The sequence below is a fragment of the Lepus europaeus genome, chromosome 18 (genome assembly GCF_033115175.1).
Source record: "Lepus europaeus isolate LE1 chromosome 18, mLepTim1.pri, whole genome shotgun sequence".
NCBI classification, from domain to species: domain Eukaryota; kingdom Metazoa; phylum Chordata; class Mammalia; order Lagomorpha; family Leporidae; genus Lepus; species Lepus europaeus.
Window position 1 is genome coordinate 12,261,926 of NC_084844.1, and position 18,723 is coordinate 12,280,648.

Sequence of the window (18,723 nt, forward strand, 5' to 3'; positions counted from 1 at the left end):
AAAATAAATTAAAAAAATAGATTATACTGACCGAAAATGCCAGACCCCACTCCATTCTCCTTCCACAATTTAAGAAAAACTCAAAAATCTGTCTGATTAATAAAGTTTGTATCAAAACACAGGGTTCTCAGTTGCCATAGATGCAAAAGATTCTGCTTCATCATTCATCATTCCAAATTCCACACAGTTTTAGGTATATATTTTTTAAAGATTTATTTATTTATTTATTTGAAAGAGTTACACAGAGAAAGGAGGAGAGGCAGAGAGAGAGAGAGAGAGAAAGAGATCTTCAATCCACTAGTTCACTCCCCAGTTGGCCACAATGGCCAGAGCTGAGCCGATCCAAAGCCGGGAGTCAGGAGCTTCTTCCTGGTCTCCCACATGGGTGAAGGGGCCCAAGGACTTCAGCCATCTTTTTTACTGCTTTCCCAGACCATAGCAGAGAGCTGGACTGGAAGTGGAGCAGCTGGAGCCCATATGGGATGCCAGCATCGCAGGCAGCAGCTTCAACCACTATGCCACTATGTCGGCCCCAAAGTATAGTTTTTTTTTTTTTTTTAAAAAGCAAACTACTTTATCATGGAACGCTAGCTTCAAGAGAGCCTACAATAAAACTTGGTGGTCAAATAGAGCCAGCAAGTGACTGGATGCATTTCTGTAACTGTTCAGTTACAAGAAAGAGCTGACAAAGAGGGCTAGATCTTAATACAGTGTCAAGCAACACTTTTGCTTCATATCAGAGAAAATCCAAGTACCCATAATAACATTTTGTAGGTTCATATTTTTCCTTATGCAATAAATAGTTCAAAAGGAGGCTATTATATTGGCATTTCAAAGATGTCAGGGTTAAGGTCACTGCAAATTCAACCTTCCCCTAATGCAAAATGCCTTCTGTAGCTCTAAATTTATATCTAGGAAAGGAAGAGCAAAGGATGAAGGGTGTAGGGATGAGGACAAAGCACACATCTTAGCGGAGCTGCATCCCTTTTTAGGAGGTTTTCTGCCAACAACAAATTAATTATCCTGTTTGTATTTTATTCACTAGAATAGCATTTTTAAACTCTCAGTTTCATCTGTAGGGCAAGATCTGTAGTTTAATACTGTCTTGTATTGCCCTAAATAAAATTTGTATTTTATTACAACATAGTAATGTATATTAAGTGAACATCTGAAAGTTTCCATCAAATATACTCATAACAAGTTATTGCTCTCCCTTCAGTAAAGTATTATTATGCTGTCACACTCTAAGTAATCCTACATATATAATTCATAGAATACAATTACATAATTGTATACAAATATGCAATTCAAAATATACTTTGTTATAGTCAATACTTATTCAGATAAACCATAACACTATCAAACATTTTCAGATATGTATAGATTATACAGACAGATGCATAGTTAGAAATATACAAACTGGTAGATAAGGAAAAAAACGGCGGAAAGGCAGATAAAGAATGATTTCTGTGCCCAGCTAAATACTCAATAGAAACAAGTATCTTCAATAAAAATCTACCAACACATTAATAGATTATATCTGTAGTTACTTTGCAAGTGATAAACATTAATTGATATAAGAAAGATCATCTATCGGCTGGCACCGCAGCTCACTAGGCTAATCCTCCGCCTGCGGGGCCGGCACCCCGGGTTCTAGTCCTGGTTGGGGTGCCGGATTCTGTCCCGGTTGCCCCTCTTCCAGGCCAGCTCTCTGCTGTGGCCAGGGAGTGCAGTGGAGGATGGCCCAAGTGCTTGGGCCCTGCACCCCATGGGAGACCAGGAGAAGCACCTGGCTCCTGGCTTCGGATCAGCGCTGTGCACTGGCCACAGCGGCCATTGGAGGATGAACCAACGGTAAAGGAAGACCTTTCTCTGTCTCCTCTCTCTGTCTAACTCTGCCTGTCAAAAAAAAAAAAAAAAAAAGATAATCTATGTTCGTGTGGGGAAAAGATTGGAATGAAAACCAAAGTATGAAATGTAGAAATATTCCTAGAAATATAAATACATGAATCCCAAAAGAGCATTTACATAAATCAAACAAGAGAACTGGCTTAACATATACATTAATGAATTAAGTTATTCTACTCAGGACATTGCCCTTTATATTAAATCTGACAACTGTCAGATTTATTTATTTATGTGAAAGGCAGAGTTACAGAGAGTGTGTGTGTATTAGATATTCTTCCATCTGGCCGGCGCCGCGGCTCACTTGGCTAATCCTCCGCCTGCGGCGCCGGCACCCCAGGTTCTAGTCCTGGTCGGGGTGCCGGATTCTGTCCCGGTTTCTCCTCTTCCAGTTCAGCTCTCTGCTGTGGCCCAGGAACGCAGTGGAAGATGGCCCAAGTGCCTGGGCCCTGCATCTGCATGGGAGACCAGGAGAAGCACCTGGCTCCTGGCTTTAGATCGACGCAGCGCGCCAGCCGTAGCAGCCATTTGGGGGGGGTGAACCAACGGAAAAAGGAAGAACTTTCTGTCTCTCTTTCTCTCTCACTTCTAACTCTGCCTGTCAAAAAATAAATAAATAAATAAAAATATATTCTTCCATCTGCTGGTTCAGGTTCATTCCCCAAATGGCCACAACAGCTGGGTTAAAGTCAGGATCCAGGAACTCCATATTGGTCCCCCACATGAGAGGCATGGGCCCTAGCACTTGGCCATCTTCTGCTGCTTTCTCAGGCACATTTAACAGGGAGCTGAATTGGAAGTAGAACAGCTGAAACTCGAACCGGCACCCTTATGGGATGTCGGCACTGTAGGCAGTGGCTTAATCTACTATGCCGCACTCTAGCTCCTGACTTTATATTTCTTCAGAGGCATATTTATTAATATATGAAAAAGAATGAAATTAAATAGATTAATGTTTGTATGAGCATGATCAATATATGGAATATTACCAGTATTTTGGATCACAATTTAAAACTCATTTATTGAAATAATCAACTCATTTTGGGAAAACACCAATATTTCTAAAAAGCATAATACTGAGATACACATATGGAAAATTGAACATGGATGAATTTTCTCGAATGAAACACCATGATGTAACTTGCATCCAGGCCAATGAATGGTACTTCAGAAATAGTTTTATCTTTATCATTGGTAACTCAGAGCCACTAATTCTGCTTGGTTTTGTTCCTGATATAAACAGAATCTTAGAACACAAACTGTGATCTTCGTGGCTACTTTCTTTGACTCACATTAGATTCAAAATGTGGCATCATGGAGCAGCAAGTTAAGCTCCTGCTTGCAATGTCAGCATCCCCTATCAGAGGGTTGAGTGGAGTCCGGATTGCTCTGTTTCCAACCCAGGAGCAGAAGCAGAAGGGAGCAGAAGATCGTCCAAGTACTTGGGCCTCTGCCATCTACATGGGATACCTGGATTGAGTTCCTGGCACTGGCATCAGCCTGACCCAGTTCTGGCCCCTGTAGGAATGTAAGGAGTGAGCTAGTAAATGCTGTGGTGTGTGTGTGTGTGTGTGTGAGACAGCCTTTCAAATAAACAATTCTACTTTCTTAATGTTGTTATTAACTCTCCATTTTTACTATTATATAGTATTCCATAGTGTGACTACAGCACAGTTTATTTATACATTGTACTGCTGATGGACTTGGGTAGTTTCTATTTTTTTTTTTTGATATTATAGTCTTGCTATTAATGTTCTACTATATGTTCTTCTGTTAACTAAATAAGCACTTATGTAGGATACACACTTAAGAGAGACATAGTCGGGTTTAGCAAATATTCCTAAATAGTTTTAAAACTGCTTGTACCAATCTACTCACGTTAGTGGTACACATAAGTTTCATTATTCCAGATCTGTGGCACATTTGTAATTCTCTTTCTCACTCAAACCTTTCTGGTGGAAGTATAGTCGTATCACTACTATCTAGTGTAATTCCCCTGACGACCAAAGGAACTGAACACTTTTTTATGTGTTAGTTGGCCATTGTGAAATGAACTTTCGTGAAATATCTGTTCAAGTATTTGCTCATGTTTCTATGTAGAATCTGTCTTAATTGATTGTATAAGTTCTTCATTCCAGATATGAGTCTTTGACTCAGTATCTAAGCACAAAATACTTTTTCCAAATCTGGAGTTGACTTTTCATACTGGCCTCTTTCGATAAACGGAAGTTTTTAATTTTAATGAAATCTAATTTTAAAATATTTTGATTGTCATGCCTTTTATTTCCTATTTAGAAAATCCTTACCTATTTCCAACCATCAAAAATGTTTCTACATTTTCTTTTGAAATTTGTATTGTTTCACCTTTCACTTGTATACCTACAATCCTTCTGAAATTAATTTTGTGAATGGGACAAAATGAGAAGCAAGATTCTCCCCTTCTTCCCATGACTACATACTTGACGCAGCGCCACTCACTGAAACGGTCATTCTCTCTCCACCTATGGTCATGCCTCCTCTGACATTAATCGGATCGGTCACAAATGTGTGACTCTATTTTGGTCTTTTTCTTCTTTTCCACTGGCTATCTTGTGCCTTTATTACATTGTATGAACTATGAAAATAGTATTCTCATCATCTGGTAGTGTAAGTTTTCCAGTTGCATTCTTCTTCATGACTGCCTTAGCTGTTTTTAGCTTGTAGCATTACATATACATTTTGAAATCAGTTTGTCAGTTTCCTTCACTTCCCCTAAATGCACTGCTAATATGCTAATAGTTGGAATGGTGTGGATTCTGTGGATAAATTACTTCCCATTTTATAAAATTGAGACTTCAAATCCATACACATGAAATATTCTTCAATTTACTTAATATCTTCTTATACTTCTCTCAGTAATATTTTCTGGTTTTCAGAATATAGGTTCTGTGTATTTTTGTCAGTTTTTTTTTCTCATTTAGGTGATGTTTTTTAATACTATTGTAAGTGGCATCTTTTTCAAATTTTATTTGCTATTTGTTGCTGGCGGGTAGAAATGAAATTCTTTTGTATATGTGGCCTTATATTTAATAGTCTTTCTAAATTAATTAACAATAATATTTTAACAAGAAAATATTAAAAAAATTCATAGCCACACAAAGAAGCCATGATTGAGGATAAAAACAGAACTCACTGAGCTACTTCCCTTGTCCCTACTCTGTGTTCTCTTAATGACTAATTTATTCCACTAGTTACATCATCTATTATAATCAAACATCTTTGCGTATTGGTCTAATACAGATGCCACAAACCTGTCTGTAAATAATCCCCATATTCTCAGAATCTACGACAGTGGATGCCATCAACTCATAAATTTTTTAGAAGCAAATTGAAGAATAAATCAAGTGTATTTGAATGTTTTGGCCAGTATGTCAATAAAAATATTCCAAATACTTAAAAATACTATGTTACTATTTTCAAAATTCAGCCAAATACAGAAAAAAATGATATTTATTAGTCCAAGCATTCTCAGATTATTAATTAATTAATCTGTTATTTGTTCTCCTTTTGCAAAAGATATTAGTCATTGATGAATAGTATTAGGAGGAATCCTCACTTACACAGTTAAGGATTTAAGATTTCTATTTCTTTGTATGTTTCCATTATATTTTATTTTTCAAAGCCAAATCATTTTAGATATTTATTGGATGTCATCACTTAGAGTTGATTAATGGTGACAATGGGCTCTGCTAGGGTTTCAATGTTCCCTCCAATACTCAGGTTGAAATTTCATTGCCATCATAAACACCGTAACAAAGACTGGAACCTTCTTGAGGCAGGGTGTCTAACGAACAGTGCAATGTCATTATCTCAAAAGCAGGCTAGCTTTTTGAGAGTGGGTTCCTGATCAAGGACGCCTTTGGCCAGAATTTCCTGTTTTGCACGGGGTCTCCCGCCCCACCACCGCTGACGCAGCATGAAGGCTGTCTCTTGCTGGCACCATGCTCTTGGAGTTCCTGGGATCCAGAAACATGAGCCAAACAAATCTTTTTTTTTTTTTTCCTCTTTTAAATTAACTAGTCTGTTGTATTCTGTTGTAGCAGCAGAAAATGGACCACAATAGCCTACATTTTAAGCATTAAAATGTATTGTAAAATTTTACCTCCTACCTAACTTAACAACAAAATTTAAACAAGTAGGAAAATTTCTCCATTATCAATTTAAAAGTGAGAAAAAACGCTTCTGTTCATGCTGAGACTTTTAATATCTCAAAATCAGGCTGGGGCCAGGGCCGTGGCACAGTAGGTTAATCCTCCGCCTGCAGCGGCCGACATCCCACATGGCCACTGGTTCTAGTTCCAGCTACTCCTCTTCTGATCCAGCTCTCTGCGGTGGCCTGGGAAGTCAGTGGAGGATGACCCAAGTCCTTGGGCCCCTGCATCCACATGGAAGACCCAGAAGAAGCTCCTGGCTCTTGGCTTCGGATCTGCCCAGCTCTGGCTGTTGTGGCTACTTGGGGAGTGAACCAGCGGATGGAAGACCCTTTTCTCTGTCTCTCCCTCACTGTCTGTAACTCTACCTCTCAAATAAAAAAATTAGTCTAAAAACTTTGTTTACAATTACATGAGTCAGAGAGGAGCGTTTGCCCACATTGGAGTGAGCAGGTTGATTCTTGGTTCCAGTTCATTACTCCAGGTCACTGATAATGCAGACACTGACAGGCAGCAGCGGTGATTCGGGCAATAGGCTTCCTGCCACCGAAGGGGAAGACCTGCATTGAATTCCAGGCTCCCAGTCCTGGCCCTGGCCTAGCACCAGCTATTGGGAGCACTTGGGGAATGAACCCAGTAGATGGAAGCCCACCACCCTGTGTATGTGTTTGTGTGAGTGTCCACCTCTGAATAACTTAAAAAAAATTAAATGTGCCATCATTAGGTGTTAAAAGGAAAATACGACAAAGGAATAAATCATAACAAATGGTTTTTGCAAGCATTTTTCCTTAAGTGTATTTATTACCATACTACACATCAGGACACAGATAAATCCAGGTGTCATTCTTCCTTTTTTGTCTGTTAAGAATTTTTCTAATTAGTTAATAGCAAGAGGAGGATGATGAGCTAAACTTAAAAATTCAAAGGATGCAAAGAAATGGACAGCAGTTTCAATTGTGATCTGAGATGCAATCAACCCCAGTGTCAATAACAGTGGTTTTCAGTGGACTTCCTGGGTATAAAGTTAACATGTATCTCACATCTATCTATCTATCTATCTGAAGAGAAACACAATTTAAAACCAGACATCTAGCAGCAAATATCAGTTACTAAGGAAGTATTTGCAAGAGGAAAAAAAATAAACTAGCAAAGTCAAGAGGCTAGTGGAAGCCCAGGAGGAAATAGTTAACTGACATTTACACAGTTGGCTTTCATGATTAAAAAGTTTCACTTCAATGGAAGGGGAAAGCGGGTGGGAGGGAAGTTATGGGGGGGGGGGGGGAAGCCATTGTAATCCATAAGCTGTACTTTGGAAATTTATATTCATTAAATAAAAGATAAAAAAAAAGTTTCACTTCAGAATTGCTGCTAGTACTTCAAAAACCATATCTGTCATTTGCAGTCATTTATTGTTTCACAGAGAATATGTAAATCTAGAACACCTTCTTTCTCAAATATGATTACACAAATAGAAATAATTCTAATAGCAATGTATCTTCACAATTAAAACATATACATTCTACCCAAGTACTTGCTGACAACTAACACTCATAATGGATTTCATCACTGAAGTAAATATTAGGTTATTACTTGAGCAATGTTATAGAGAAGATAAAAAGTTCTTCAAAGTGAAAGAAACAAAGCAAAGCAATTTTTTAAGAGTTTAAGTCTTTCCCATTCTCTCAAGGACCTCATTTTTGAAAAAGCAATTTTCCTCCTAAAGCAAACTCAAAGATTTTATTTTTTTAATTCAAAACCCTACTGTCTGCTATCTACAGCAATTTTCAAACGAAAAAACATGCCCTTCAGCTCTGTTGGCTTTTACACAAAATATTTCTTTAAGAAGAGAAAAGCAGTTCAAACTAAGAACAGAAAGAGAACACTTAAAAATATAGACTATGGCTAAGTCTAAAAATATAATTCTCTAAATAATGAATCTGTTGATAATTTTCTTTTGGAATTTGAGCTGTCTCAGATCTACATTTTAAAATCAACTAATAACCTGAAATAGAATATTCTTAATTCACCATGTGTTATCGTTTTAATATTTTGACAGTTACTCAGATTTGCCACATCAGAATTACTTGACCGATTTGTGCATGTGTTTAGCTGTGAAGATTACATTATAAGTGGGTTCCCTTATAATGATGCTCATACCAAGGGTGTCTTCTGTCTCAGAAACCTAACTATACTTGGCAAAGCTATGTGTAACGTACAATTAAAACCACTGAAGGACATTTCTTCATCAGAAGCCAAACGAATTTCCAGCTCATTGGCTGTCATCACTATTAGCTTTCAAGGAGTCTGAATCCAGCACCACTGGACAGATGAGGCCCGTGAGGCTGCTCACAGACACGATATAGGACAAAGGGAGTGGGGAAGCAGCTGGATCCAACGGCCATGCACCAAGTAGGGCCCTTTCTTGGCTCACTCACCATCCACAGTAACCACACACCAAAAAGGCAGAGCTTTTAAAGGTAAAGAAGACACACGGTCAACGGCCTGGATTGGTGCAGTAAGATAGAGGACATACCAAGAGCCAGGCATAGACAAAAGTCAGAGACAATTAGAGGAGTGAGCCAACTGCAAGGGCAGTTTAAGAACCAATTCCACAAATATTGTCTTTCATTCCTGGCTATCCTCTTTCACTCTGTCTTTCAAATAAAATAAATCTCCAAAAAAATAGTTGACATAGTTCACCAGTGAATCCATCTCATCCTGGAGGGTTTTTTTGTTTTTGTTTTTGTTTTTGTTTTTGTTTTTTTTTTGGTATGTGTAAGATTTTTAAATGGTAATTCAATTCAAAGTGATTTATTTATATGAAAGGCAGTTACAGAGTCAGGGAGAGCACAGATAGATCAGCTTCAATCTACTGGTTCACTTCCTGAAAGGCTTCAACGGCTGGAGCTAGACCAGGCCAAAGTTAGTAGCCAGGAACTCCAGCTGGGTCTCCCACACAGGTGGCAGCTTTCCCAGGTGCATGAGCGGGGAGCTGGATCAGAAGTGGAGAAACCACAAACCAGCACCCTTATGGGATGCCAGCATCATAGGTGACCGTTCAATCCACCACATCACAACACTGGCCCCTCTGCTCTCATTTTTATTATTTACTTTCTTCTGCTTGCTTGGACAAAAACTTGCTTTTCTTTTTCAGGTTTCTTAAGATGAAATTTAGGTTACTGATTTGAGAACCTTCTTTTTCGTTATAGGTGGTATTTAAAGCTATAAATTTTTCTTTAGAGAAAAATGCTTCAGCTGCATTTTGATCTGTCATATTTTTGCCTTAATTCAGTTCAAACATTTTCTAATTTCCCTTGTGATACCTTCCTTGACCCCTGAGTTATTTAAAATTACACCATTTAAATTTCATATATATATATATAATTTTCCAAATTTCCTTTTATTTTTTTATTTCTAATTGTCTTTGGGGGTCAAAGAACATACTTAGTATGATTTTGTTCCCTTCAGATTCATTGAGACTAGTCTGGTGGCCAGGCGTATGGCGCGTCCTGGAGAAAGTTCTATGAGTGCCTGAAGTCACTGGGTGAGGTGATCTGAATCACACTCACTCCTGATTGGCACAAGCATAATCAGTCCTAAAGCAGCCTCACACAGCCTTTGAAACTTCACTGAAATTGTAATCCGCTGAAGTTGAACCAAGATTTTTTCTTGGAAACAAACTGGGTTGATAATTGGCTTACACAAAGATTGAACATTGTGTAGTAGATTCTAACAGACTCAAGGGTTATCAAACATTCAGTATATACTCTTGTTTTCATTTTCTTTCATTCAACAAGATTTTGAAATTCATTCATGTTACTAAGGTTACCACTGGTTCATTTATTTTTATTGCTGTGTAGTAATCCATCGTATATATCACATATATATCTTGTTTATCCGTTACTTTTTGATGAAGGTTTGGGTTGCTCAGGGTTTAGACTTCGGTGAATAAATCTGCTGTTTACACAATTCTTTGGGTGGACATGCCTTTACTTCTCTTCATTGACTCTGTAGAAATGAAATGCCTGATATCTGATCATTATATGTTTAACTTTTTAAGAAAATTGGCAGTTTTCCAAGGTGGCTGTGCTATTTTCATATCAACCAGCATTGTATAAGGATTCTAATTGTTCCACATCTTTGTGAATGCTTGGTATAGTCAACCAATCTTTTTAATCATTCTGATGAACATATAGTGGCATCTTTTTTGGCTTTAATCTGCATTTCCCTGATGAATGAGGATACTGATCATCTGTTCATGTGGTTATCAGTCATCTGTATATCTTCTGTGAAGTGTCTTTTCAAATCTTTTGTCTATTTGTAATTGAGTTGTCTTCTATTGTGAAGTTGTAAGATTCCTTTTGTATTTTGGATACAAAATCTTTGAAATATATGTACTGAGAACCTTCTCCTATTCTCTGGCTTGCCGTTATTTCCTTTTTTTTTTTTTAACGGTGTCTTTCAAAGACCAAAAGTTTTTAATTTTGGTGAAGTCCAATGTAGAAATTTTAGTTGAAATTTAATTTCCAGTTTCATTGCATTGTGGAAAAAAAATCTCTTCTCTGGCATGTCAAGTTTTTTTTTTTTTTTTTTTTTACAGGCAGAGTGGATAGTAAGAGAGAGAGACAGAGAAAAAGGTCTTCCTTTTTGCCATTGGTTCACCCTCCAATGGCTGCTGTGGCCAGTGCATTGTGCTGATCCGAAGCCAGGAGCCAGGTGCTTCTCCTGGTCTCCAATGCAGGTGCAGGGCCCAAGCACTTGAGCCATCCTCCACTGCCTTCCCGGGCCATAGCAGAGAGCTGGCCTGGAAGAGGGGCAACCGGGATAGAATCCGGTGCCCCAACCGGGACTAGAACCCGGTGTGCTGCCGCCACAAGGCGGAGGATTAGCCTGTTAAGCCATGGCGCCAGCTGGCATGTCAAGTTTTAGAAATATATTAAAGTTTTCTTTATGGCCTACTAAGTTTTGTAACTATTCCATGAGAGTAGGGATTCAATGTGCTATCCATAAATGGTAGAAAATAGAAATCTAGTTCTTATGCACAGTATAACTTGACCTGTTTGTTCAGTTTTTGCCCTTTGGATCTATCAACGATACAAAAAATATGTTAAAGCATCCCATGATTATGTTAATTCCTCCATGTAGTTCTAATACCTTCTCAAACTTGGATTAATTAAGTACTCTTGCCTTTGATGCAAAAATCCATCACTCTGACCAGCTTGTTGATTTGCACAGTTCATAATTTTTTGACAGCATTACATTCACACTTTGCCTTGTCTGAATATAACTGACATATTTGATCACTCTTTTAATATAATTTTTCTGTAGTTTTAAAAGACTGCATCCTCTATAAACAGCATATACATGGATTTAAATCTGCTGGACAACATTTTTCCTAACTAGAAAAAATTTAACTGTAACGTTTATTATTACAATGTTATACTCTGTCTTATTTTGGAAATTTGTTGTGTTTCTGCTATTTTTTCCTTGGCAATATCCTCTCTCAGGTTTGGCTTTTATTTTTTAAATAAATATTTCTATAAGTGTTTTATTAATGTCTATGTTTATACATTTTAAAATTTTAAACTACATAACCCCAATTTTAGAAATCTTACCAATTCACATAATCATAGCAAAGAACTTCAGCATACTTTGCTCCTCAAACTCTTTCACTGTCTACCAACTTTTTAATCATTGTTAACATAATATAGGGATTTAAATTAATTATTAATATTAAATTTGATTTTATACATTGTATATCTTTATCTTCAAGAATCAGTTCACATTCGCATTCTAATTTACAACTAGATGTGTATCAATTATTTAAACTTGTTCCTGTGTGACTGGGTTCTGGTGTTCTCTACTTATCCTTTTATATGATCGCTTTCCATGTGTAGGAAGTCTCACGGTTCATCTCTGGATTGCTTGACGTGTGAGGCATAGATTACATAAGCTCTCCTACATAGGAAAACATGCTTCTGATAATTTTGCAAGTGAAAAACTCTGATTGTATATAAAACTGAGTCACAACTTTTCTCCTTCCAAACCACATTGTTAATTTCTCTGCCAGCATCATCCTACCTACAAACCTGCAGGATATTCTTTTAATCCTCAAGGTTCAATTTTTTTCCAGAATATATTCATATTTCATTACACTAACTTTACTTGGTATGTGGACTCCTGTAAAGGTACTTGTCTTCTGAATTTTTTTTCTGAATTCTACAGATCATTTTCAGAACTATGCTTTTATCCAATGAGTACTAAATCTAGCAGACTTCATTGCTCTATGGAATGTTTCCACAGGTCCTATGTTATTAGTGTGTTGTTTCTCTTCTTACTTATTTATGAATTTTGGGGTATATTCATATTACATCACTGACACAAGAACTGCATTTATATGTCAAAGTTGAGTGTCATGGTCAATCTTTCTCAGAAAGCCATACTGTTTAGCTTTAGCACTTTTAAACGCTAATTCTTCGCCTGAATTCTTAGCCATATACTTAAAAGTTCTTGCCTGGGACTTTCTTCAGTATTCTATCTATTCCTTTTCTTGGATGCCTATCAGTGAGCTTCCCATGCAGCTCCATGGGGTATTTGGAGGAGACAGACATCCTGGAGCTTTGTCCCTGATCAGAGTGGAGCTGGAAAGAGGTGCACACCCACGCAGATGGGAGGGAACATCTCTGTTTCCCAGTACAAATTCTCAAGAGGAGTCCAGAGTGCCTGGAAACGGAAAGAGTGGGATTGGACCCACTCTCAGGGCCAGATTCACACACATCAGTGTGAGAAGAAATCAAAGGGAGAAAGGAACAGCAGGAACAAATCCAGTTCCAAGCTGTAAACTCTATGGGTTCTGTCCGATTCAAATATGAAACCTTCCTTGGGGCATTTCTAACACCAGTGTGTGCTTGGGACTCCTAAGGAAAATAACTACAGCTGAAAAGAAGTCAGGAAAGTAAACTGCAGCATTCTTTCTAATCAGGCTGGAAAATAATCTAAGGAGCAATAAATGAAATACAGCATACTCATGAGATAAAATATACTCAACATTAAAAGGGCTGTGATAAATTAACACAGCTAGAGCATGGATGCAATATATTAAAAATAAAAAGATGACTAATACATAAAATTATCTGTTACTATTTATATAATTTTTAAAAAATGGAAAAACAAAATAATTAGATGCTTACAACATATACTATATATGGGTAGATAAAACATCTGTGCACATTATATGTGAACATTATATACACATATAGAAATACTGAATAGGTTGAAATAATACACACAAAACTAGTTACAGTGATTTTCTGAGAGATGGAGCAGAGATAGTAACATGTTAAGCCATGGATAACGAAGTGAATTAAAACTTCACTGGTAATATTTTAATTCACACAGGGTATAAACAAATGTTGGTTCTTCACAGTGGGTGCTTATAAAAATTTCGCTTATGCTTCTGCAATCTTTTTCTCTCAAAACAAAAAAAACACATTCAACCTGTATAAGAACTAGAGATAGATTTTGTTCTCCTGAACTGCCAATTGAAAATAGTCTGCTGTAATTAATCAATAACACATTTCTTATAGAACACGAAAAAAACCACAGGAATGGTTAACGTGGGCCCCTACGCTACCGGCAATGGCGGCTCCAACGCCCCCAGTACGTTTGTAGCAGCCACTTCTAAATGATCGCTGCAGCACGGCTCTGCGGATGAATCGACAGAACATCCTTGCTCATTCCGAGTCTCTGACCCAACTCTGTGGTTAATTTTGATAATACTTTTTTAAAAAGTGAAATGTTTCTGTCATATTTAAGATGAGGATGTAGCTTCCTACTGAGAGAGTGACTTTCCAGAAAGATGGGGTGGTTGTGTCCTTACCTGCTCTTTCATTTCAGCGTAGACTTTCTCTGAGTTCAGTTCCACCTGCCGCTTAAACTCCTCCAAAGCGGCATCTGCCTGCTGGGCCTGCAACCTTTGAACTTCAGTCACACGAGCTAGCTGCTCGTCTTTTTCCCTAGGAAAGTTCAGAGTGAAAATATAAAAGAACCAGCCTTGAATGAAAGAACAATATTTAACCTTCTGAAATAAAACTCAGATTTCCTTTTTATTTTAGATCCAAATCCTATAAAACTTCCCATCAAAAAGTTGAGAACAAGATAATTTTTCTCAGGAGAAAAAGGGTATAAATGAATAATATGTATTCTGATGAGGACATAACTACTTCCAAAAATTTCCTAAAAACAAATCCTAATAAAACTCTCTCCCAATGGATGAAAGTAAAATGTGGTACAGCCACACAGCAGGCAATTATCCAGCCTTACTAGAACGAAATCAGCTTTACGTGAAAGCAGTCAGTCACAAAAGGCCACCTATTACATGATTCCCTTTATGCGAAATGTTCAGAACAGGTAAATCCACAGAGAAAGGCAGTGGCTGTGTTGTTGCTAGGGGGCGGGTGGGGAGAACAGGGAGCGAATGCTAATGGCTATGGGGTTTCTTTAGTAATGATGAAAATGTTCCAGGATCACATAGTGGCGACAGCTGCACAGCCATGTGAATACCCTAAAATTCAACTCTACACTTCAAAAGGGTGAATTCTACGGTATGTGAATTATACCTCAGCTTTTAAAAGCCAGTGTGCCAAGAGAAGATGCATCTCTACCGGCAGTTAACTTGCATGGTGGTCAGTGCGGCAGAGCAATGCGGTGGCTTGAAGTTATTCTAGGAAAACTGCCTACAAGAACAAATAATCATCTTAGTTCTTCAACTCTTGAACTGAAATTATGAGGACAAAAGATTCTAACAAAAATCTGCTTGTAGAAGAAAAAAAATAAAGGTTTTAGTTTATAAAATGCATGCAAGTTAACAATAGCTACTTTTGTATTCTGACTAGGTGCTGGGCATTAAGCAAAATATTTCACATGCCTCTTCTCCTTTACTCTCACAGTAATCCTGTTGTGACAGTGCCATTACATCCATACTTGCATAGAGCCAGGATCCCAGCACAGTTATACACAGAGCCAGGATCCCAGCCTGCAGCCTGCTTCCGTAGTCCCTGTGGCTGGCTACTGACCTAGGCTGCCCTCTGGATTTTCCAGATGTCATAAGGACGATGGACTTGGCTCAGCGGCCCCAACTGGGGACATTTACACATGTGTAAAACACTGTCTACTAACCCTAACACCAAAGAATGCTAGCAACTGGGTAAGTGAATTCACCCAAATGAAGTTGTAGAGAAACATCACCATGCGAGGACACAGATTTCTAAACGACGATGCCTCTGTCTTTGCAGAGGTAGGCGAAAGGCAATCTAAGCTGTTTGGAGGTACTCAGACCTAAGTTAAAGAGCCCCTCAAAGACACATCAATTCCTAGGTTATCCAATAAGAACATGTATGTAAAGCAAGCATATTAGAATATCACACTTTCTTCCATTGAAATTGAAAAGTTTTCTTAAATTTAAGAGACCAAAAGCCTGATACAATGTGTCACCTAGTTTCTACTGCTGCAGGACTCTCCTGTCCTTTCATGATAAGGAATCACACACACATACACACACACACATACACACTGTTCTCTCCTTCCTCCCCAGCCCTGTGTTTTGGCATGGTCTAAACACAAATAAGCAGCTCTTTGTATATGGACTGAAAGAACATACCCTATATCTCTTATTTTTCTTTCTTTCTTTTTTTTTTTTTTTTTTTTGACAGGCAGAGTCAGTGAGAGAGAGAGACAGAGAGAAAGGTCTTCCATTTCCGTTGGTTCACCCCCCAATGGCTGCTGCGGCCGGCGCATCTCGCTGATCCGAAGCCAGGAGCCAGGTGCTTCTCCTGGTCTCCCATGCGGGTGCAGGGCCCAAGCACTTGGGCCATCCTCCACTGCACTTCCAAGCCACAGCAGAGAGCTGGACTGGAAAGAGGAGCGACTGGGACAGAATCCGGCACCCCGACCAGGACTAGAACCCGGTGTGCCGGCACCACAGGTGGAGGATTAGCCTACTGAGCCGTGGCGCCAGCCATCTCTCTTATTTTTCATTTTATTTTATTCTTCATATCTACCCACACATCCATCTAAACGAAAATGGTAATTATCACTATCCTCCATGAGAAACAAAGCAAGTTGCCCACCAAATCCCTGCTCTTCTGTGTGTCTATTTGTCAGGCGCAGCCATATTTTTATGACCTACTGGGTTTACTACTGCCCTAAGGCGTGTTATGCCCTCCATGATAACTAAGCCATTCTAAGTAAAGAAGAACACCAGATGTGGCTCTCTGTTACAGCATTTTACAAAAACACACTACAGGTTTCTGGAATTTTAAAAAGCTTTTATTTAAATTGTCCCCTTTAATGAACAAGAACCATCATTTCTTGTTCTCCACCATTTTCCAGACATTTCATTAAAAAAATTCTTTAATGTTAACTAGTTGCTAAGTGCAAAGGCCTTAATATTAGTGCTGATTTTTTGATAATTTAATATTAGCATATAGATAATGGTGATTAATAAATATAATTAAATTAAATATTTAAACAAAATATATAATTTTTAATAAAATTAAATATAAAAATAAGTATAATTAAAATAAATTAATGAATATTAATGAATTAAATATAATTCTGAATGCTGATTCCAGAGACATCATTACATAAAAGACTGAATGCCCTGATTACTAGAGAATTTTCATTTGGTCTGGTGTATTTTTACGCCTCCTGTATTATTCTGTCCAAGAAGCAGGAAGCCTTGAGTTGTGGTTAGAGTTTCCCAGGTACAAACTTTGATACTGTGAAAATTCAACTATATGAACATCAAGACAGCATATGGAAACAACACAGTCATAGAAACTGTGTTGGGTACCATGGTCTAGGCCTGGGTTGGTAAACCAATGTTCTCTGGTGTGATGGTCCCAGTTGACTGGAAGCCGCTGCCTGGGGTTCTCCATGGCAAGGATTCTGGGGGGCTCAGAGGAAAGGCCTGCCATGGCTGATGGACACCACAGCAAGGAGCTGGGGGTTCACTTATCCATGCAAGGGCTGTGTCTCTGCCACTCGGAGATTACAGTGACTAATTCATCCTATGTTACTCTTTAATTTTTGAGGCCTTCCAAAAAGCATTTGGGAAGTCTATTTAAGAATTAAGATGAAAATTTATGAAAAGTTTACTTTTGTCAGTTTGTCTATAAATAGAAAAGAAAGTACAATGGACAACATCTGAAAACTTCAAAAGCATATTTATTATATAATTTAAAATTATGTGCCATTAATCACCCAAAACAAAAACTGATAGCCCATTTTCTAAATTGCATGACTTATGGCTGAAATATCAACTTTGTTCTGTCTACGTTGAAAGTCAGCTATTATATAATTTTTGTGCGCTAACAAACATGAGATACTTAAAAACTTTCAATTGAACAGGACAAACATTTTTCTCTATATCATGTCATTCTTACCTACCAACTTAACTTCATTTACTTTTTAAAAATATTTTTATCTTTTCTACAAGGCATCGTTGTGGAGCAGCTCACATGGGATGCTGGCACTGCAGGCAGCGGCTTCACCTGCTATGCCACAGTGCCAGCCCCAAGTTCATTTACTTTATAATTAACTTATGACCATATAAAATCAAAGCCATAGAATTTAACCATCATTAGGTACACAGTAGAGAACATTTTAAAAAGTTAATATCTTGCACATAAGGTACATTGCTTTTAACTATCCTGATTTACAAGTAGCAAATATTATGTTAAATAGCAAGCATAGGGAAATGTGTGAAGTGTCCTAATTAATTCCTAGTCCAATCACACCAGTTGAGCTACTCTAACAGTAAAGCTAAATTCAAAGATGGTCTCATCCAATATAAACCTATATTCTTGTCCAGCGAAATATGACAAATACATTGAACTCCCTTAATATTAAGGAATCTTCTATCTTAATATAAATTAAATCTGTTTTAATTTAAGCAAAAATTTACTGTTCATTTTCAGGAAGAATCCAGTTTAACTTCAATAAGGTAAAGAAGCAAAAACTTGAGTTTGAAATAAGACAAATATGTATTCCTTACTATCACAAGAACAGGCTTCCTTTTTACCAAGATCCCGAACAGTGCATTCTACAAGGAGAAAAAAAAGGAGGAGACTTTGAAGACTATTTTTTTCCCAGTGGAACTAGCTGTGGGGCCAAGTATAAATGCATCACTCAAATGCCTTAAAGCTGGGTCCCATAATGATAAAAAGGTGGGAAGAAAATTTGCTTTTCAGCTCTGCTTTATTTATAAAATCGAGTAAGTTTTCCTCATCTGAGTATATAAAGGATAAAGAAAAAAAGAAGTTGCATTCTTACATAACCACAGCTAGCTCAGATTAAAGCATGTTCTGAAGTACATGATTATTCCAAAAAGAGCAATAAAACGCCAGAGACTAATGGACTACAATTTAGTATTCCTTCAGCTTTACAAGTTAACATTTGTATGTGCAGGCCAACCTTAATTTGAAAATCTTCCTTTTGCACATTTCTGTACCAGTGCTTTGATAATTATGGCCATGATCCAACATATATTTATAAGGCTTCACATTACAGTGTACTTCATTTGCTGCCAGCTTGGCATCTCCACTGGAAACTCCAAGAAAAACAAAAC

General features: G+C 37.8%; 1 protein-coding gene across 6 annotated transcripts in view; it reads right to left on the reverse strand.

The window, feature by feature from the left end:
• CEP112 (centrosomal protein 112) overlaps nt 1-18,723 on the reverse strand; it is a 516,630-nt gene that overhangs the window by 308,619 nt on the left and 189,288 nt on the right. For all 6 annotated transcript variants that reach the window (XM_062174820.1, XM_062174816.1, XM_062174818.1 and 3 more), the window contains one exon: nt 13,975-14,110. In XM_062174820.1, the coding sequence (XP_062030804.1) occupies nt 13,975-14,110 (136 nt within the window). The remainder of the gene's footprint in view (nt 1-13,974; nt 14,111-18,723) is intronic.